The sequence below is a fragment of the Erythrolamprus reginae genome, chromosome Z (genome assembly GCF_031021105.1).
Source record: "Erythrolamprus reginae isolate rEryReg1 chromosome Z, rEryReg1.hap1, whole genome shotgun sequence".
Classification (NCBI taxonomy): Eukaryota; Metazoa; Chordata; class Lepidosauria; order Squamata; family Dipsadidae; genus Erythrolamprus; species Erythrolamprus reginae.
In genome coordinates, this window is record NC_091963.1 from 122,438,931 (window position 1) to 122,457,481 (window position 18,551).

Genomic DNA, 18,551 nt, shown 5'->3' on the forward strand with positions numbered 1-18,551 from the left:
TAGTTCAGAGCACTAGAAATTAATAAATAAAAAGCCAGAAAGAATTATATTATCAGACTGCCTAGCACACTCTGATTGCTAGGAAAGATTTTTGACGTAGCAATCAGCATTAACTTCTAGTAATCAACCTCCCTTCATCACAGGAAAAATAGTAGAAAATAGAAACACTGTAAATTGAATTTATTTCATGTTAACACACAAACATGCTCTACAAAAATATTAATAATCTCCTTGTTTGCCTGATGTAAAAAACTGTTCAATTTCTAAACTGTTTATTTATACTTCTGAATTTCTAAACTGTTTACTGTACTGTACAATTTTTAAAATTGTTTTTAAATGACAATGTGCAGAACAGGAGTCCATGGATTCAAAGAAAGTTTATAAACATTCAAAATGGAATTGTTGCAGAACCACGTTCTTCTATCAAGAGATGTGATTCCATTGCAATCTCTTTTGATTTCAGTGTGTAAAAAATAGTAAAAAACAAAATAATAGGTGTTTTTTTTAAGAATCTCCTGTGCGCAACTTTATACATTTATGTAGGGAGGAGCAATAACTTTAAAATGAAACAATAAATTTCAAATGTAACTGTTTCATCTGGATTTAGTTCCAAAGAGGTTGCTGGAAAACAGGCCAGCTTCCTAAGTCTTTGCAACATAAGGAATCAACAGCCAATCATTTTAGTTGCATTGCAGTTATTTCTATTTTTAGGGTAGTTGAAAAAAAATTCAAATGAAATGAAACATGAAAATTTTCATTTTCCTTTTGATCAAGAAGCAATTAGTATTTAACACAATGAAATTTACATCTAACATACAGGGATGGGAATTAGTCAATATTTTTAAAATATCTTACAGGAGATTAAGAATTTGAGAAATGGGTAGATGCTCTGTGAAGGCTTCATTATCTAGGGAAGATAGAAGATGAGAGGTAAGCCCGCCAATGATTAAATCACCTGGCTGATCATACTGGTGAGGGATGTTGAGCAGTTCATTGATGCTGCAGAATTTGACCTGTGTTTGGTGCACCACGTTAGGCAACACTAAGAACATCAGCACCATAAACCTTGCCATTCAGGAGACAAATAATCTCCTACACAAGAGACATAGGTGTGGGCCTAGGTCTACTAGTCTCTTATAATGGCATTTAAGTATTGTGGTATGCTTATTGAACCCTGTGATCTGAATTACAGCTGAAGAGAAGAGCTAGGATCAGCCTCAGGGGGGCTCTTCTACTGTTTCTGCTCTTTCTGTTGTTGGAAGCAACATGGAGGTTTAACACTCAATGGAGGTCTTATTGAAAGATTACAGGGAAGCTAATAATAGGGTTCTTTGACAGCAGGTGCCTTGGAAAAAATAAGAAAATATGTTTACTATCTTTTTCCTGAGATGAGTTTCTTAACTTTTTTTCAGAAAGCAAGAAGAATATTGTAATTCAATTCAATTCAATTCAATTTATTGGATTTATATGCCGCCCCTCTCCGAAAACTCGGGGCGGCTAACAACAGTCATGAACAATATACATGAATAATATACAGTAAAAAATCCAATACTAAAAACTAACTTAAGACCCCTTAATGTATAAAACCAGCATACGTACACACATACCATACATACAGTTGTATCAGCCTAGGGGGAGAAGAAGTCTTAATTCCCCCATGCCTGGCGGCAGAGGTGGGTTTTGAGTAGCTTACGAAAGGCAAGGAGGGTAGGGGCAGTTCTAATCTCTGGGGGGAGTTGGTTCCAGAGGGCCGGGGCCGCCACAGAGAAGGCTCTTCTCCTGGGTCCCGCCAAGTGGCATTGTTTCATTGACGGGACCCGGAGAAGACCCACTCTGTGGGACCTAACTGGCCGCTGGGATTCGTGCAGCAGAAGGCGGTCTCGGAGATATTCTGGTCCGATGCCATGAAGGGCTTTAAAGGTCATAACCAACACTTTGAATTGTGACCGGAAACTGATCGGCAACCAATGCAGACTGCGGAGGGTTGGTGTAACATGGGCATATTTAGGAAAGCCCATGATTGCTCTCGCAGCTGCATTCTGCATGATCTGAAGTTTCCGAACACTTTTCAAAGGTAGCCCCATGTAGAGAGCGTTACAGTAGTCGAACCTCGAGGTGATGAGGGCATGAGTGACTGTAATGAGACAAAGAAATGTTGAGTCTTAGACTGAAAGAGCATATGATAGTAACATAAGAAATGTCAGCCAAATGAAGTGATTCCAGATATGTTAGATTGCAAATTTTACAATTCCTTTCCAACAAAGAAGGGAAGAATGCTGACCTAAGGTGTCTTTTTATTTCCTTTTCTCCACCAAACCTCTCAGTTGACCAAGATCATATTCATAGAATGCTTTGCTGAGCTACCTTCCTATGTTAAATACTCAATCCCCCACACCCATTATTTTGTTCTGAATTTTGATACAACATGTGACTTATGAATGAATTGGTTATTGATGTTGAGTCATTTATATAAATATATGCATACATGCACACATGCATACATTATGGGAAAATATTTTACATATGACTGTCAAATATATTGTATGTGCTCTTTTAATCAATATAAGATAGCATTCATGGTTCACCACACTTATTGTCAACATATCCAGATTACAGTGGATATTCAAAGAGTTACAGTTACATATTCAAGATAATGCTTGAAAGTTTTTCAACTGTATTTTATGCATACACATTTAATTGAAAAGACAAATGCAAAATTAAAAAGGAATACAATTGATCAAATATAATTCAAAAGCAGAATTTTCAGTACCTCCATGTTCAATTGTTCAAATAATTCCAAATCAGAGAATCTCATTCTAAATCTGCATTTAACTTTTTTCCTATAGATTATAAGGATTGCAGTTATTGATTACCTCTATAAATCTTCCACATCAACTTACTTTCTCTCCATCAGTGGAACTTTCCTTGCAAATAGGAACCTCCAAGATACTACCTTCTCTTAATGGTTCTTTAGGATTATTTCAATAAAAGACTTAAAAGTCAATTTGGCTATGAATTGTCTTCCCACAGCCAAATTCCACTTGAAAATGGAAGTGTCCTCTTAAGATCCACCTTCCATCTTGATATAACTGTACCGAGACCCTGCTTTAACCCTTCTTTCATCCTTATTTTGTTATGTTTTAAAACTCTTATACACTAATGCACAAAACCAAAATTTTACATATTCTATAAAGGCATTATCTGCCAAAATTACATTTTTAGAACATTCAGATTCATTCACTCCATGGCTGTTCCGTGTCTAGATTTTGATACGAATATTCCACATAAGAATGCTCCATATAAAGCAAGGGTTATATTATAAACTTTTTTTAGGTATTGTAACTGTAGACAATATGTATTCCAAAAGTTGATGAAGGCAAGAGGTCCAGTCCTCTCCCCAGCATACATGATTCATTCTGCATATTAGGATATGGAAAATAACATATGGATGTTTATTCCTAAAACAGGTGAATATATATTGCAAAGATTTCTCAGCTGAATATATTCTGGAATCTTTGTACCTCATTTGACTGAATTCTAAAAATTATGGAACCATTGAATAGGTTCATGATCCAGATTTTTTAAATATAAAATTTAAGGGAGGGAGGGAAACATTTTCTGTTTCATATTTTCTATTCATTTTTTTTCTAATCCTCAAAGCCACAAACCATAACTGCATTTTTCTGTTTCATTAAAAATATATAAGGTTGTCCAGGTAATAATAATATAGATATTGCTTTTCTCTCATCAAAGAGAAGGGAACATGATGGTGCAGGGAATTAATAACACTGGAACTGATAGCCAGAAATAGTCCACATTCTGATGGATTGATGGGAGTGGCTGGCTACTGGTCTGCAGCCCCTGGCAGTGAGGCTCCACATGGCCTGAGTACCAGACTCTGCAGTTTTGAGGTTTGAGGTTGCCTGTTTCAGAGGATCAAGCTGGGATGTAGGAAAAGGCACAGTGCACTTTCACAATCCTGCAGAGGATATCTCATGACCGCCCCCTCCCAGGAGAAGCCCCTATCTTCACATCCTCGGAAATGGGAAGGGGTGCAATGCACATCATCCACCTTACAGAGGATTGCTCATGCCTCCATCCAAAGGTGAAGCCATCATCCCCACATCCCAGGAGTGTGTGGTTTGGGCTGGAAACCCTCAAAAATGAAGGAGGTTGTTGTGACTAGTTGGGGAAAGGGAAGTGAAGAAGCTAGCACCTAGCTCAGCATTCAGAAGACACAGAGCAGGGTGAGGCAGGGCTGCAGAGATACTCCTTCTTGCCCTGCCAGAGTTCTGGGCCAGCTCACCATCTGTCGGACATCCTGCTTTCCCATATTGCTAGGAAGGCAGAGAGCCCCACCGGTGCTATTCCAGCAGGCTCCACTATGACGTCAAGTCCTATGTGAACTCTTGTGTCCATTGCTGGCAAGCCAAGATAGCCACAGGAGACCTTCCTGGACTGTTACAACCTTTACTGACACCTGAGAGACTCTGAGGAACTATTTCCATGGACTTTCTGACCTGTTTACTAGTGTCTTCCAGCTGTGTGGTGGATATACCGACAACTAGGTTCACCACACAGTTATTCATCCAACACATCTTCTGACTATATGGTCTACCTGATAGAGTGGTGTCAGATCAAGGAACCAAGATCACTGTGACGTTTTGGACAGAATTCATGTCACCTGTTCAGGTCTGAGTTTCCCTAGCCTCGACACATCACTCGCAGACTGATAGAGGTATAGAGAAAGTGATTGGCATCCTGGAGCAGTGTCTATGTTGTTTCATCAACAACTAGCAGAAAGTCAAAATACCTCCCCATAGCTGAATTCGCTTACAATAACTCCCAACATACTTCCACTCAGACCACACCATTCTTTGCCAACTACAGCTATCATCCCAGATTTTTTCCACTCACACTCCCTGATTCTCCAGTTCCAGTCACAGAGGAATACTTCTCCAAGTTCCAGTACATCCATGAGATGGTCAAGCAGCACCTGAATAAAGCAAAAGAAAACAACAAGAAATTTGCAGACTGTTCTCATTGGGATACACCATCATTGGTTGTTGCAGACTGAGTTTGGCTATACACCAAGTATTCATTCCCACAGAAAACACATTGCAAACTTGATCAAAGTTTCCTGGGTCCATTTCCAGTCGAAACAGTCGTCAATCCAGTGACATACCATCTCAACTTGCCTCATTCGTACAGTGTGCATCCAGTGTTTCACTGATCCTTGCTGGTCCTAATGAGCCTTGATTCTTTGCTTTGACCTCCGGATCCAGATCCAGCAGTTCTCCATGCTCAAGTTCAGCTATCCAAGTTCGAAGTTGCCAGCATCCAAGATTCCAGCTAGCTCAAAGACTGGTTCCAGTACCTGATTGAGTGGAAGGAGTGTTTGGGTCTGATAATCTGCTCTCTAACAAACAATTTGGATTCAGAAAAAAACTATCCTGCAACCTGAAGCTACTCCACTGCAAAAACATATGGACAACTCATCTTGATCAAGGAAAATCTATAGATGCAATTTATATTGAATTCTGCAAAGCCTTCAATTCAGTGGTCCATGACAAACTACTTCAAAAACTCAAATCCTATGGCATCTCAGGATCCCTCCACAGCTGCATTACTGCATTTCTGTCTAACAGGCAACAAGTGGTCAAAATAGGAAGCTCCATATCCACACCCGTCCCTGTTAAAAGCGGTGTTCCCCAAGGTAGCGTACTGGGACCTACACTCTTCATTCTCTACATCAACAACTTTTGCGATCTCATCAGATAATTTATATAAATATGTACTCTGCCTAGATCCCCCCACCCCTTCAAATCAGTCCTCGGCTGAAGTAGGATTTACCCTGCTGCCCTGCCCTGCTGCCTTACCCTACCACTTTGCCCTGCGACCTTTCCTTCCTATTACTCTCTTCAGTGGAGCAAAGATCAGCTGTGAAGCGATGAGCTGGGAAAAGACTGCTGGAGCATTTGCACTCATGTGGCAACCTGTGGAGGCCTCCAGGCATAGCTCTGGGTTGGATCCAGTTGTCCAGTCAATCTGGGCTGTTTACCTGCTTTCCTGTGCTTTTTCTTCGGGAGCTCACCAACCTGATCACTCTTCGAAGTAATCCTTTCAGGTATTGTGATGAGAAACCATCTTGATGTTCCAATGAGTGGCAGCCATTTTGAAGCTGGTGATCATCTTGGATTTATTTATTTATTATTCAATTTTTATGCCACCCAACTCCCTATGCATTATTCCTATGGATGCCCTTTTAAGGGGGGGGGGGTGGACATCTTTAAGTTTCACAAAAGGGTGGCTGCCATCTTGAAGCCTGTTGCTCAGCTGTTGGCAATATTTGATGCCCTGAAACTTACAGAGGCCATTTTGAAGGCCCAGGTAGAACGGAAGCCATTTTGATTGCTTCCAACTGAAGGCAGAGTCCATTTCGGGTGCAGATCAAGTGTGGCAGCCATTTTAAAGGCATCCAAATAATGACAGAGGCCTAGTACTAAGGGCAAAGACCTGTCCATTGATATATTGCCTAAAGTAGGGAATTTTATCTGAAACCTTGGCTTACTGGTTTCTGGCAGCAGGGACTACTGTTTAGTAAGGCTGCCTGATAGGTTTGTTTGTTTGTTTGTTTGTTTGTTTGTCCATTCATTCTTTCATTCATTCATTCATTAGATTTGTATGCCATTCTCCGAAAACTTTGGGTGAGTTCATTACAACTCCCCTAGCCTCCAGGAAGTTGTCCACCAAGAAAATTTATTCTGCCACCTGGTGAATATTCTGTTCTTGGTACAGTCAGATGGGTTGTTCCCCTGTTCCCATCATAAACATGTGGGATTTCTTACTGCAGGGCCTCTCCCTCAACACCCTCACAACATGCAATACAAACAATATGTATACAAATCTAATAGTTAAAAACAGTAAACTAAAATCCCATTCACACATAACATTTAACGGTCAGAGAAGATACAATTTATAGTAATTTTCCCAAAACAGTTTAATTACTTTCAAAGATGTTTATTTAATACTTTCTCCTAATAAATACATTATTTACATATTGTTTTGTGTATCTCTATTGTAAGAAGTTCTATTTCATTCAATATTTCATATTAGTTAATTCTAATTTTATATCTGTTCGCTGTCTTTCACTGAACTTCTGCTGTGATATTTACAGTATCTCTGAATTTTGGCATCGGACAAAAGAAACAAATCTTAATCTATATTTTATGCCAAACAACAATATCATCTAGATCAAAGGGATGGAAGAAAATGAGCTTGGTTCCAGCCTGACATAGTTGGGTAAATTTGCAGCAAATTTCTCTCAGCTATCTCATTAAATATTGGCAAGAAAATTTGACATGTATACTCCTATAGCCATTAGGAATCAGAGGTAACTCAGTGCACTACATTGTTATTCTTAATAGAGATAAATCAAATCTCATATATGAATAATAAATAAATCATTTGAAATTTATATTATTTATTTATTTATTAGATTTGTATGCCGCCCCTCTCCGAAGACTCTGAATGTGTTAGAAAGTGAGAAATTGTTGTGAAAATAGCACTTCTACTTTCCCTTGTTTGAAAATAAGAAGATGCATAGCTCACTTTCCTTAAAAAAATAATAACTTCTGACCAAAAAGTCTTGAAATAGCAAATTTGATGTCTTTGTTTCTCATGCTGTAAATTAACGGATTTAACATAGATGGAATAATAGAATACATTAATGTTATTATAAAATTTGGATGTGATTCACTGTCAGCTATAGGTTTTAGGTAAGCAAGGCAACAAGTAAACAAAAATATGAAGAAAACAACCAAATGTGGTAAGCAAGTAGAAAAGGCCTTTTTCCTTCCTTGATCAGAAGGAATTCTCAGAACAGCAGAGAAGACATATACATAAGTTATGATAATAAAGGCAAAACAACCAGTTGCTAACATAGCACTGAAAATTTGAAATCCAATTTCAGTTACATATAAATCAGAACAGGCAATCTTAAGTAAATATGGGATTTCACAGAAGAACTGGTTTACATTATTAGAGCAGAAAGGAATCATAAAAGTGACAGTTGTGTGTAATGAAGCATTGAGAAAGCTGGCAGTCCATACACCAGCGATCATGTTGGTACAAGTCTTCCTGTTCATTATTGTTTCATAATGTAAAGGGTTACAAATGGCGACATATCGATCATAGGCCATGACAGTAAGCAAAGAAATATCACAGCTCAGGAAAAACAATAAAAACAAGACTTGGGCAACACACCCAGAGTGAGAAATAGTTCTTATATTTGTAAGAAAATTAAAGAGAGTTTTGGGGATAATAGCTGAAACTGAACCAATATCTTGCATTGCTAAATTTGTTAGAAAGAAGTACATGGGAATATGAAGATGGTGATCACAAACAACAGCTGAGATGATGAGAAGATTCCACATTACTGTCATTAAATAGAGTATCAGTAGCAAAGACATATGCATAATCTGTAGCTCCCAAATCTTTGAGAATTCCCAAAGAAGAAACTCAGAAGTATTATTTTCCATTCTTAAACAATATAACTTATGGGGGGGGGGCACAATTGTTAAAATATTTCCTATTCAGTTCAGTTGATAATGAGTTGTAAAATGGTGGGTCAGGTTTGTATGACAATCATATTAAAACCTGAGTAAAAAAATATTGAAATATTCTGAGTATAATGAAATTGTGTTTTCTTAAAAGATATCTAACCCCCATCAACTCTTAGGGTTTTACTTTGTAATGTTGGGCTTAGAGATACTTGAATTTATTTGTTTGTTTACTCTAACCTCATCAGTTAATAGGAGCTTAAAGCAAGAAGGGTACTTTTATCAAGTCAGATAAAAGCTGCTGGAAGTTGGAACTGAATATATTCAAACATGTCAATATGACATAATTCAGTATGATCTTTCTCTTTTTCTAAGTTTATTCATTATTAACTGGCAGAGATAAGGTAAGTACAATGCATTACTATTATTTGCTGAAATGAATTTAAAGTACTAAACAATACACAACTTTAGATAGGACAGGCATTTGAGATTTTACAGGAATAGTTCTACAATTCTGTTTATGGGTTTTGGAAATTTATCCTGATTCACAATTGCCATCTTTACTAAACCCCTTCCTTTAATAAAGGAAAATTCTGATAGAAACCCCTTATTTGTGTAAGGTAGAGATTAGGCATTTTTATTTATTTTGGCACCTGTGAACAAAAAGAAAGGTTTTATTACTTTTTAATCAGCATTTTAAACTTTACGCTCATTTTTATATATAAATGGCTTTATATGAACGGCAAGATTTAAATTATGGTATCGGTTACTTTTTTAAACCTTTCAATGATCTTCTCATACTTACCTAGTTCTATAAAAAAATGAGGATTGTGAAAATGGCTTCTAATGAGAACCCCCAATTCTATTTGACAATTTAATTTGAATTAAAAATTAAAAGATAAACATCTTGTTTATAAAGTGAATGAAAATATTTTCAAAGTATTTATTTAAACACTGACACAAAGTGAATAAGAAAACATTAAAGAAAAATAATTGAAATTAAATTACCATAGGAATTCTTCTTAATAAGCTAAATCAGAGCTTCTAACCTGGAAATTTGCTGTACAATACCTAAATAAGAAAGTGGAAAGGAAACAGTGGCAAAAAGTATTGTTTGTTCTATTTGATTAATTTAGGATGTTTTAAGTTTAGTGCTGTTTATTTCTATTTCTCCCCTTAAATAAAAGATCCTGATTTATCCATAAATAGCTAACATTGAAATTGTAATATGTATTTTTTTGGAATTTTAATTGCAAAGAAAGGGAAGACTTATGAATATAATAATAATGATAATAATAATGATGATAATAATAATAATAACAAAACAACCAGAAACAACAACAACAACAACAACAATAATAATAATAATAAATAATTACAATTAACAACAACAACAACAACAAAGTTGGAAGAGACCTTGGAGGTCTTCTAGTCCAACCCCCTGCTTAGGCAGGAAATCCTACACTACTTCAGACAAATGGTTGTCGAATAAACTTCCAGTGTTGGAGCATTCACAACTTCTGGAGGCAGGCTATTTCATTGATTAATTGTTCTAACTGTCAGGATATTTCCTCTTAGTTCTAAGTTACTTTTCTCCTTGCTTAGTTTGTACCCATTGCTTTCTTGTTCTATTCTCAGGTGCTTTGGAGAATAGTTTGACTGTCTCTTCTTTGTGGCAATCCCTGATATATTGGAACACTTCCCTTGTCCTTCTTTTCATTAAACTGGACATATCCAGTTCCTGCAACTTCACATGATCATTTCACGTGATCTTGATTCTATCCTTAGTTAATGCAACCTAGAACTGTGTTAGCTTATTTGGTAGCTGCTGCAATATATAAAGAAAATGATGAATAATGTACAATTCAAAATAATTAGAATGACTCACCATCTCAATAAAAGTTTATTCATGGAAATTTCTTTATTTTTCTTCTTTTCTTTCCAAAGCCACAAATAAAAAAAATGTTGTGCTATATTTTCATGAGATTTTATCTAATTTTTCTTGCCATTTCCCCAAGGAATTTTTTAGTCTCCATTCATAGTCTAACTAACCTCCTGGGAGTGGATTTAAAAAAGAAAACCCAAAGGCAACAAACTTTCTTAAGAAATAGCCCAGGTGACTTTATTATTATAATAGAGGAGAGTATGGGTAGGGAGGGAAGAGAGCCAATTTGTAAGCTTAGTCAGGAAAAAGCCAGGAAAAACACTAAATCTGACTTTATTACTTTTTAAACAATGAAAATCTAAAAGTCTGAGTTTCATAATCTTTTAATTTTAGACTAAGGATAGCTATTTTACTTAAACGCAGACTTCTCAGTACTAAAATGCAAGTGATTTTTCAGAGTCAGTATATTTTCCCCAAAATGCCCTGTCGGTGACGTTATCCCCGGCCGGATTTGCAGCGGGGCCGGGGAAATGTGGCTCCCGGCATAGCCGCCATCTTGGATTGGCCGGTATCTTGTGAGATTCGCAAGATCCCGGCCATGCATGTCATCGGCAATGTCCGATGACATTGCTGGGGGTGTGGCCTGCCAGCCCTTATAAAGGGTTGTGCAGGATTGGGGCCTCCTTTTCGCCCCAGCAATGAGCAGGTGAACACCTGGCTGGTGTTCGATGAAGATCGATAGCCATTTTACTAGGCCTTGTGGAGCGGCCATTTTGTCAGGGGCGAGGAGCACTGGGCCTACAGGCCTTTCTGGGAAGGATTGTCTTTTGGCTTCCTCTCGGGGTGTGTGAAGAGCCTTGGTTCCCTCCTTCTATACGGGGGGGGATCCTTTGTGGCAATCGGCCTCCTTTTTGGGTGGTTGCGGCCTCTTTCAGCCTTCCTAGGCTCAGGGGCAGTTGACAGGCCTTCAGGCCTTGCTGGAGCTTTACGGCCCTGTGGTTTCTGTCCCCCCCCCTTCATCAAGGGGGTCTTGGGGATTTCTGTTTTAACTGGTTTACAGGTAGTAAGGTACTTGGTGGGCATGGCTCCTAAGAAGCAGAAAGCTTTGCCTCCTGCCCCAGAGCCAGCGGCTAGGCCACGGAGGACTTTGAGGCCCTCAGTTAGGGCCAGGCTGGCCAATGAGAAGGCTCAGAATAGGGCCAGGAGGGGGGTAGGTCCCGGGATCTACCTGCAGGTGACTCAACATTACCTGCTCATTCCTGGTCTAGGGTGATAGAATGTCTGGATGAGTTGGACACAAGGTCGAGGATACTGCATGGTTGCAGTGTGATGAGTCTTTTAGGATGCGGGTGGCGTTTGAATGCACCCTGCCATGGGACATGGTGATCCCCGATGTATGGTTTCATGCCACTCAGCTGGCGCGGTCCGGGGGTGGGGAATGTACTGACAGTTAAGACTAAGCCAGTGGCAAAACCCGCGGCTCATACGGGGGTTGGGACTGGGACTAGGATGCCCACCGTGTCATAATTTTGCAGTGAGGGGGTCTTGTTTTCGACCTGCCTGCAGATTTCGACCTGCCTGTGGGAGCTGTGGGGGCTCCCATGCGACACACGCTTGCCCTAAACCTAAGGGCCCCAAGAATGGGAAGGATGGGGATGGACCACCCAAGCGGCAGCCTCCCCCTGGGGGAAAAGGGCCCCAGCTCGGTTAGGCTGGGGGTACTGGAGTTTATGCTTAGAGATTATCACCCACGCAGGAGCGCGGCTGCGCTCCTGCAGGGTTTTAAAGAAGGTTTTAGGATACCATATTTTGGACGTAGGAGGGCCTTCATGTCCAGAAACCTCAAGTTGGTTGTTGGACATGAGGATGTTGTTAGGGCTAAAATCCAGAAGGAGGTGGCTGAGGGCAGGGTATTGGGCCCTTTTGTGTGCCTGCCTTCACCCACTCTCTGGGTTTCTCCTCTGGGAGTGGTCCCAAGAAGGTCAGTGGTGAATTTAGGTTGATTCACCACTTGTCCTTCCCAAAGGGGGAATCAGTGAATGACTACATTCCAGAAGATTTCTGTTCAGTTCGCTATGCATCCTTTGATGTGGCGGTGGCCATGGTTAGGAAGTGTGGTGTGGGAGCCCTGATGGGTAAATGCGACATTAACTTTGCATTCCGGCTCCTTCCCATACACCTGGATGATTTCGAGCTCGTGGGTTTCCACTTTGAGGGTGGCTATTATGTGGATAGAGCATTGCCCATGGGCTGCTCCATATCATGCTCCCTGTTTGAGAGCTTCAGCACCTTCTTGGAGTGGGCCCTCAGGGGGTGATCCGGTTTGGGTTCAGTGATTCATTACCTTGATGATTTCCTGATGGCTGGGCCTGCGCATTCAGAGCAGTGTCTGGCTCTGATGTCCACATTTGAAGCTCTTTGCGCTCATCTGGGGGTTCCTTTGGCCCCCAAAAAGCCCGAAGGCCCTGCCACCAGGATTACCTTTCTGGGTATTGAATTGGACTCTGTTGAGCAATCTTGCAGATTGTCCTCTGAAAACCTTCTAAAGATTCAAGATAGATTGGATCAAGTTTTAGCGAACCGTAAAGTTACTCTTCGCCAGCTTCAGGAGTTGGCTGGGTTACTTTTGCCTGCTGGGTGGTGGCCCCCGGCAGGGCCTTTTCCCCTCATTTGTATATGATGATGAAGGGGCTTCATTTGCCCCATCATCGAACGTGCTTGTGTGCTGGGGTCAGGAATGACCTCTGCATATGGCAAGGCTTTTTAGCCCACTTCAATGGTCTGTCCTTTTGGAGGCATGAGCTTCTGTTGGAAGCTGAATTGCAATTGTGTTCGGACGCCACAGGGACCCATGGATTCAGAGTTGTTTTGGGCAACCAGTGGTGCTATTCTATGTGGCCTCTGGAATGGAGGGCCTCTTCTATTGTCAAAGATCTGACATTTTTGGAGCTCTTTCCACTGGTGGTGGCTTTAGAGCTCGGGGGGGGAGCAATTTAGGGACAAGACTGTGCACTTTTGGTGTGACAACCTGGCTGTTGTCCACGTTGTGAATGCCCTGTCTTCTAAGAATGACAGGGTGATGCGGCTTGTCCGCCATTTTGTGCACAGGTCTTTATACCTAAATGCCTTGTTTTTAGCCTGTCACGTCCCTGGGCTTGATAAAGAAATCGCTGACACCTTGTCCCATGGTCAGTTATCCAGGTTCTGGACACTAGCTCCATGGGCTTGTGCATCACCGGAAGCCTTCCCTTGCCATCTGTGGAGCCTGGGCAGGCTCACGAGCAATGGAGGATCAAGGCAGGCAGGGCCATGGCCCTCTCAGTAGAACCCGGTACCTTGAGGTCATACCAAAACTCAGGTAAGGAGTTTTGGGAATTTCGCCAATCCTGGCCCATCCCAGTTGACCACCTGATAGAGTTCTGCATCCTGCTTAAGCAGCATGGCCTATCAATTAAAACTATTAGGACTAGACTGGCAGGTCTGGCCTTTCTTTCCAAGACCAGCGGATTCTCTGATTCCTCTGGGGATTTCCGCATTTGGAAAATGCTAGAGGGGTGGGTTAGGGAGCGACCTGTGCCCCCAGTAGACAGTAGACAGGCACTGACTTTACAGCAGCTGTCCCACATTAATGGTATGTAGAGCAGCCTCTATGCCTCTGTCTATGAGGCCTACCTTTTTCAGGCGGTGGCCAGTGTGATGTTTTTTGGGGCCCTTCGGGTTAGTGAGGCTTTGTCCTCCTCTCGTGAAGATGGGTCATTTTGAGCCTTGTAGTAGTCGGACCTTCAGTTTGAGGGCACCGGTGTCTCCCTATTGGTCTAAAACTGTATCAAACTGACTAATTAGGTAGGGGGTCTAGAATAGTTTTGATGGCCGCTGCTGATCAGTCTGTTTGTCCGGTTGCTTCCCTTTCCTCTTTTTGTAATCTGAGAGGAACAGGACAGGGGTACCTTTTTAGTCATCAGGATGGTTCCCCACTCACCCGCCATCAGTTTTGGGCAATTATGACCGGGCAATTATGGTTGCGATTGGCCTTGACCCTACCTGGTACAGAATGCATTCGTTCCACATTGGGGCTGCCACTAGTGCAGCAGCTTACGGATTCCCGGGTCACCAAATCTGGGAGATTGGTCACTGGAGGTCAGCGGCCTATTTAAATTACGTTCACCTTAGTCTACCTTCCCCAGCTGCCTTCATCTTCCAGCCATTCGCTAATGACACATGCTGGTTACTTTTAGCCATATTTACAAACTGTTTTCTATCATTGAGTTGCACTACTGTCCACAACCCATAAACCATAGTTAACATCTTTAGGTGTTGGTTTCATAGCTAAGCCACCATTATTATAGGCTATTGTATTTTATCAACATTCTGTTTTTCATTTTTTTCTACAGTATTTTGCTACTTGGCTCTTAGCCCCACAATAATAATATTTTCTCACAAAAAATACACCTGAATAGGTTTTTTCCCTTTTCTTTCTTGTGGCTTCTCTCTCAACTGGTTTCTGTCCTGCCATCTTCTTGACTCCTCCAATAGTCTTCCCGTTATGCCAGTCATTGTTAGCTTATTTCTGGTCAACACTTCCAGCAAAGATAGTTCTTATCCAATGATGAAACAATTATGTACACTTGATGCAGTTCAGAAAAAATATGAGCTCTTTTTCCTATAGCTCTAGCAGTCTTTTTCATCAAGGTCAAATGAGCAAATATATCACCACCTTTCTGCAAACAGGTTCGAAACAATTTGTGTGCAGCGGGCTACCATTCCTGGCTTGCGGGGGGGAGGCAGTGCTTGCAGCAGGGCAGGCATAGGTCCGGGGAAGTGCTGATTGCATATGCACGTTCATGCATACCTGGCAGCGCTACCGGAGCTAGCCTACACGCTAACTTGCCACCACCGGGACTGCGTTCCCCACTGTTTAGGGGCAGGCCCACCCCTGTTTCCATGTAAGATAGATGTGTGCTCCCACACTATCATGAATATAAATCTGTTTCAAAATGTCCCAACACTTAGCAGCTGAATACACTCCATGGATATGAACCAGTTGTTTGTGATTCCATGTCAATCCCAGCAGGCTATATGAATTTAGTTTAGTTTAGTTTAGTTTAGTTTAGTTTAGTTTAGTTTAGTTTAGTTTAGTTTAGTTTAGTTTAGTTTAGTTTAGTTTAGTTTAGTTTAGTTTAGTTTAGTTTAGTTTAGTTTAGTTTAGTTTAGTTTAGCTTAGTTTTTTATTTACTTGACAAACATGTACAGGAAAGTAGTTTGTGTAAACATAACATAAGTAAAAAGTAATGATAAAAGAGGACAATAGGACAGTTGGTATGGTAGGATGGTAGGCACAATGGTGCACTTATGCACGCCTCTTACAGATCTTTTAGAAATGAGGAAAGGTCAACTGTAAACAATCTAATGTTAAAGATATTGGGGTTAGGAGAAGAAACCACAGAGTCAAGTAGTGAATTCCAGGCATTGATCATTCTATTGCTGAAGTTGTATTTTCTGCAGTTGTGTTTAGAGAGGTTTATATTTAGTTTGAATCTATTATGTGCTGATGTGTTGTTGCAGTTGAAGGTGAAGTAGTCATTAACAATAAGGACATTTTGGTATATAATTTTATGAACTACAGTTAAATCAGATCAAAGGTGACATACTTGCAAATTGTCTAATCGCAGTATTTCAAGTCTGGTGAAGTAAGGTATTTTGTTGCAAGCGGAGGAGTGAAGGACTCTTCTTGTGTAATATTTTTGGAGTCTCTCGATTGTATTAATGTCAATATGCAATGCGGGTTACAAACCAGTGAGCTGTATTCTAGAATTGGTCTAACAAATGTTTTGTATGCTCTGGTTAGGAGCTCGATATTGCCAGAGAAGAGGTTACGTAAGATTAGATTAACAATTCTTAGAGCTTTTTTTGGCAATGTTTTTACAGTGGGCTCTAGGACTTAGGTCACCAGATATGAGGACTCCAAGGTCTTTGACACGTTTTTGCCAATGTGTAGGACAGAGCATTTGTTGGTTGAAATTTGAAGTTGCCAGTTGTTTGACCATTATGCTACATGGTCAAGGTCCCTTTGAAGGGTAGCAGCATTCTGGTTAAATAGTTTAACACTATCAGCAAAGAGAACACAGTTGCTTATAATATGATCACAAAGATGATTTATATAGAATATGAAGAGTGTTGGTTCTAAAACACTGCCTAGTTGTCTGTTAGACAGGAATGCTGTTGTCCAATCATGTAGTGGTCCAGAGATGCCATAGAATTTTAGTTTCAGAAGAAATTTTTCATGAAGTTACTATCCAAATTTTCATTCTACAATTCCATCAAAAATAAAGACCTAAGTTTCTTAAATTCTCCAAAAAAAAGAACACAACAGTAGGATAGACATCTACATTTACAATGTTGAAATCATAAATAGGTAATTCAATAGACTATAACAATGGGACAAAATTTTAGTTTTAGAACTCGAAATTTATCTTATATAAACCAATGATTATTAAAAACACCAGTAATTAATAGAAATGTAACAAGACTATAAAGGCTGTGTGACAGGACAGTCAACAGAGAGGTGTACATGTCTTTGTTGTATATATGTATAGCTTCTTTCTTTTCTTTTCTTCTCCTTCCTTTTCTTTCTTTCTTTTCTCTCTCCTTTTCCTCTTTCTTCTTTACTTCATTTTCTTTACCTTTTATCTTTTTCTCAATATGTTGTTCTTCCTTTCCTTTTTTACTTAACTATGACACTAAATGCCTATTATGAAAGAGGTCTAATGCAAAAATTACATATTTGTATTTGTTCACATTTGTAGTGTTGCTTTTTCTTTAATAAAGATTTAATTTTTACCTTTTTTAAAAAAAGAAAAGAAATGGAATTTTTCTTTAAAGTAAATGGAAAAGAAGAACCATTCCACAAATATTTTAGGATACAGCAAAAAAAATATGAGAATTAGTGATAACGTACATAGTAAGAAAAAGTAAGGAAAAGAAACAACAGCAAAATACATTACAAGAAGAACTTAAAAAACTGGAAATAGACTTGCAGATCCACAAAAAATAAGATAAAAGGGAAATTGAATTAACAAAACATAAAGTAAATGTAATAGTACAAGATGAAATGGCAGAAAAAAATAAAATGGTGAAACATAACTTCTTTGAAAATGTAAATAAACTAAGTAGTAGTGTTGGGCAAACCAAACCCGCAAAGTTTGGGTTCATACTGAACTTTGCGCAGTTCGGTATACCGAACCTGAACCCGAATTTTTGCGAAAGTTTGGCAAAAGTTTGGGTTTGGGTTTGGGTTTGGGAGAGTGCCAGGAAGCGCCGCCGCCCAGCTGTCATCTTCTGGAACAGCTGGGGCACTTCCCGGCATTCTCAGAACACGAACACGAACTTTTGCCGAAATTCTGAGTTCAGCGTTCGGGAGACTGCCGAGAAGCAACCCGGCTGTTTCTGAAGATGACAGCTAGGCGGCGGCACTTTCCAGTGCTCTCACGAACGCCAAACTCAGAAGTTCGGCAAAAGTTCGGGTTTGGGCTCTGTAGAACACCGGGAAGCGCCCCACCCAGCTGTCACCTTCCGAAATAGCTGGGGAGCTGTCAGCCAGTCGGGAGGCAAAAAAGGAGGTGGGGAATCTCACAAGGGGATTCCAGGGGTGGAGCTTTGATGTCATTGAGATGTCCTTCCTGGCTGGCTGAAATGGGGACTCCAGGAAGGACGTCTCTGTGGCATCAAAGCTCCACCCCTGGAATCCCCTTGTGGGATTCCCCACCTCCTTTTGCACCTCCTGACCGGCCAACAGCTCCCAGGCTGTTCTGGCAAGCGCTGCCACCCAGCTGTCACCTTCAGAAACAGCCGGGGCACTTCTCAGCGGTCTCCCGAATGCCGAACTTGGAGATTCGGCAAACATTCGGGTTCAGGTTCGGGAGAGCACTGGGAAGTGTCCTGGCTGTTCCAAAAGGTGACAGCTGGGCAGCGGCGCTTCCCAGCGCTTTCCTGAGTGCTGAACTTGAAAGTTCGGCAAAAAATCGGGTTCGGGTTCAGGTGCTGAACCCAAACTTTTTAAAAATATTCGGGTGCCGAACCTCAACCCGAACTTCGTTGGGTTCGCCCAA

General features: G+C 40.5%; 1 protein-coding gene across 1 annotated transcript; it reads right to left on the reverse strand.

The window, feature by feature from the left end:
- Positions 1-7,616: 7,616 nt before the first annotated feature.
- Positions 7,617-8,540, reverse strand: LOC139153994 (olfactory receptor 14C36-like). The gene has a single exon (XM_070728422.1). It carries the CDS (start codon positions 8,538-8,540, stop codon positions 7,617-7,619), a length of 924 nt encoding a protein of 307 aa, XP_070584523.1.
- Positions 8,541-18,551: the final 10,011 nt, after the last annotated feature.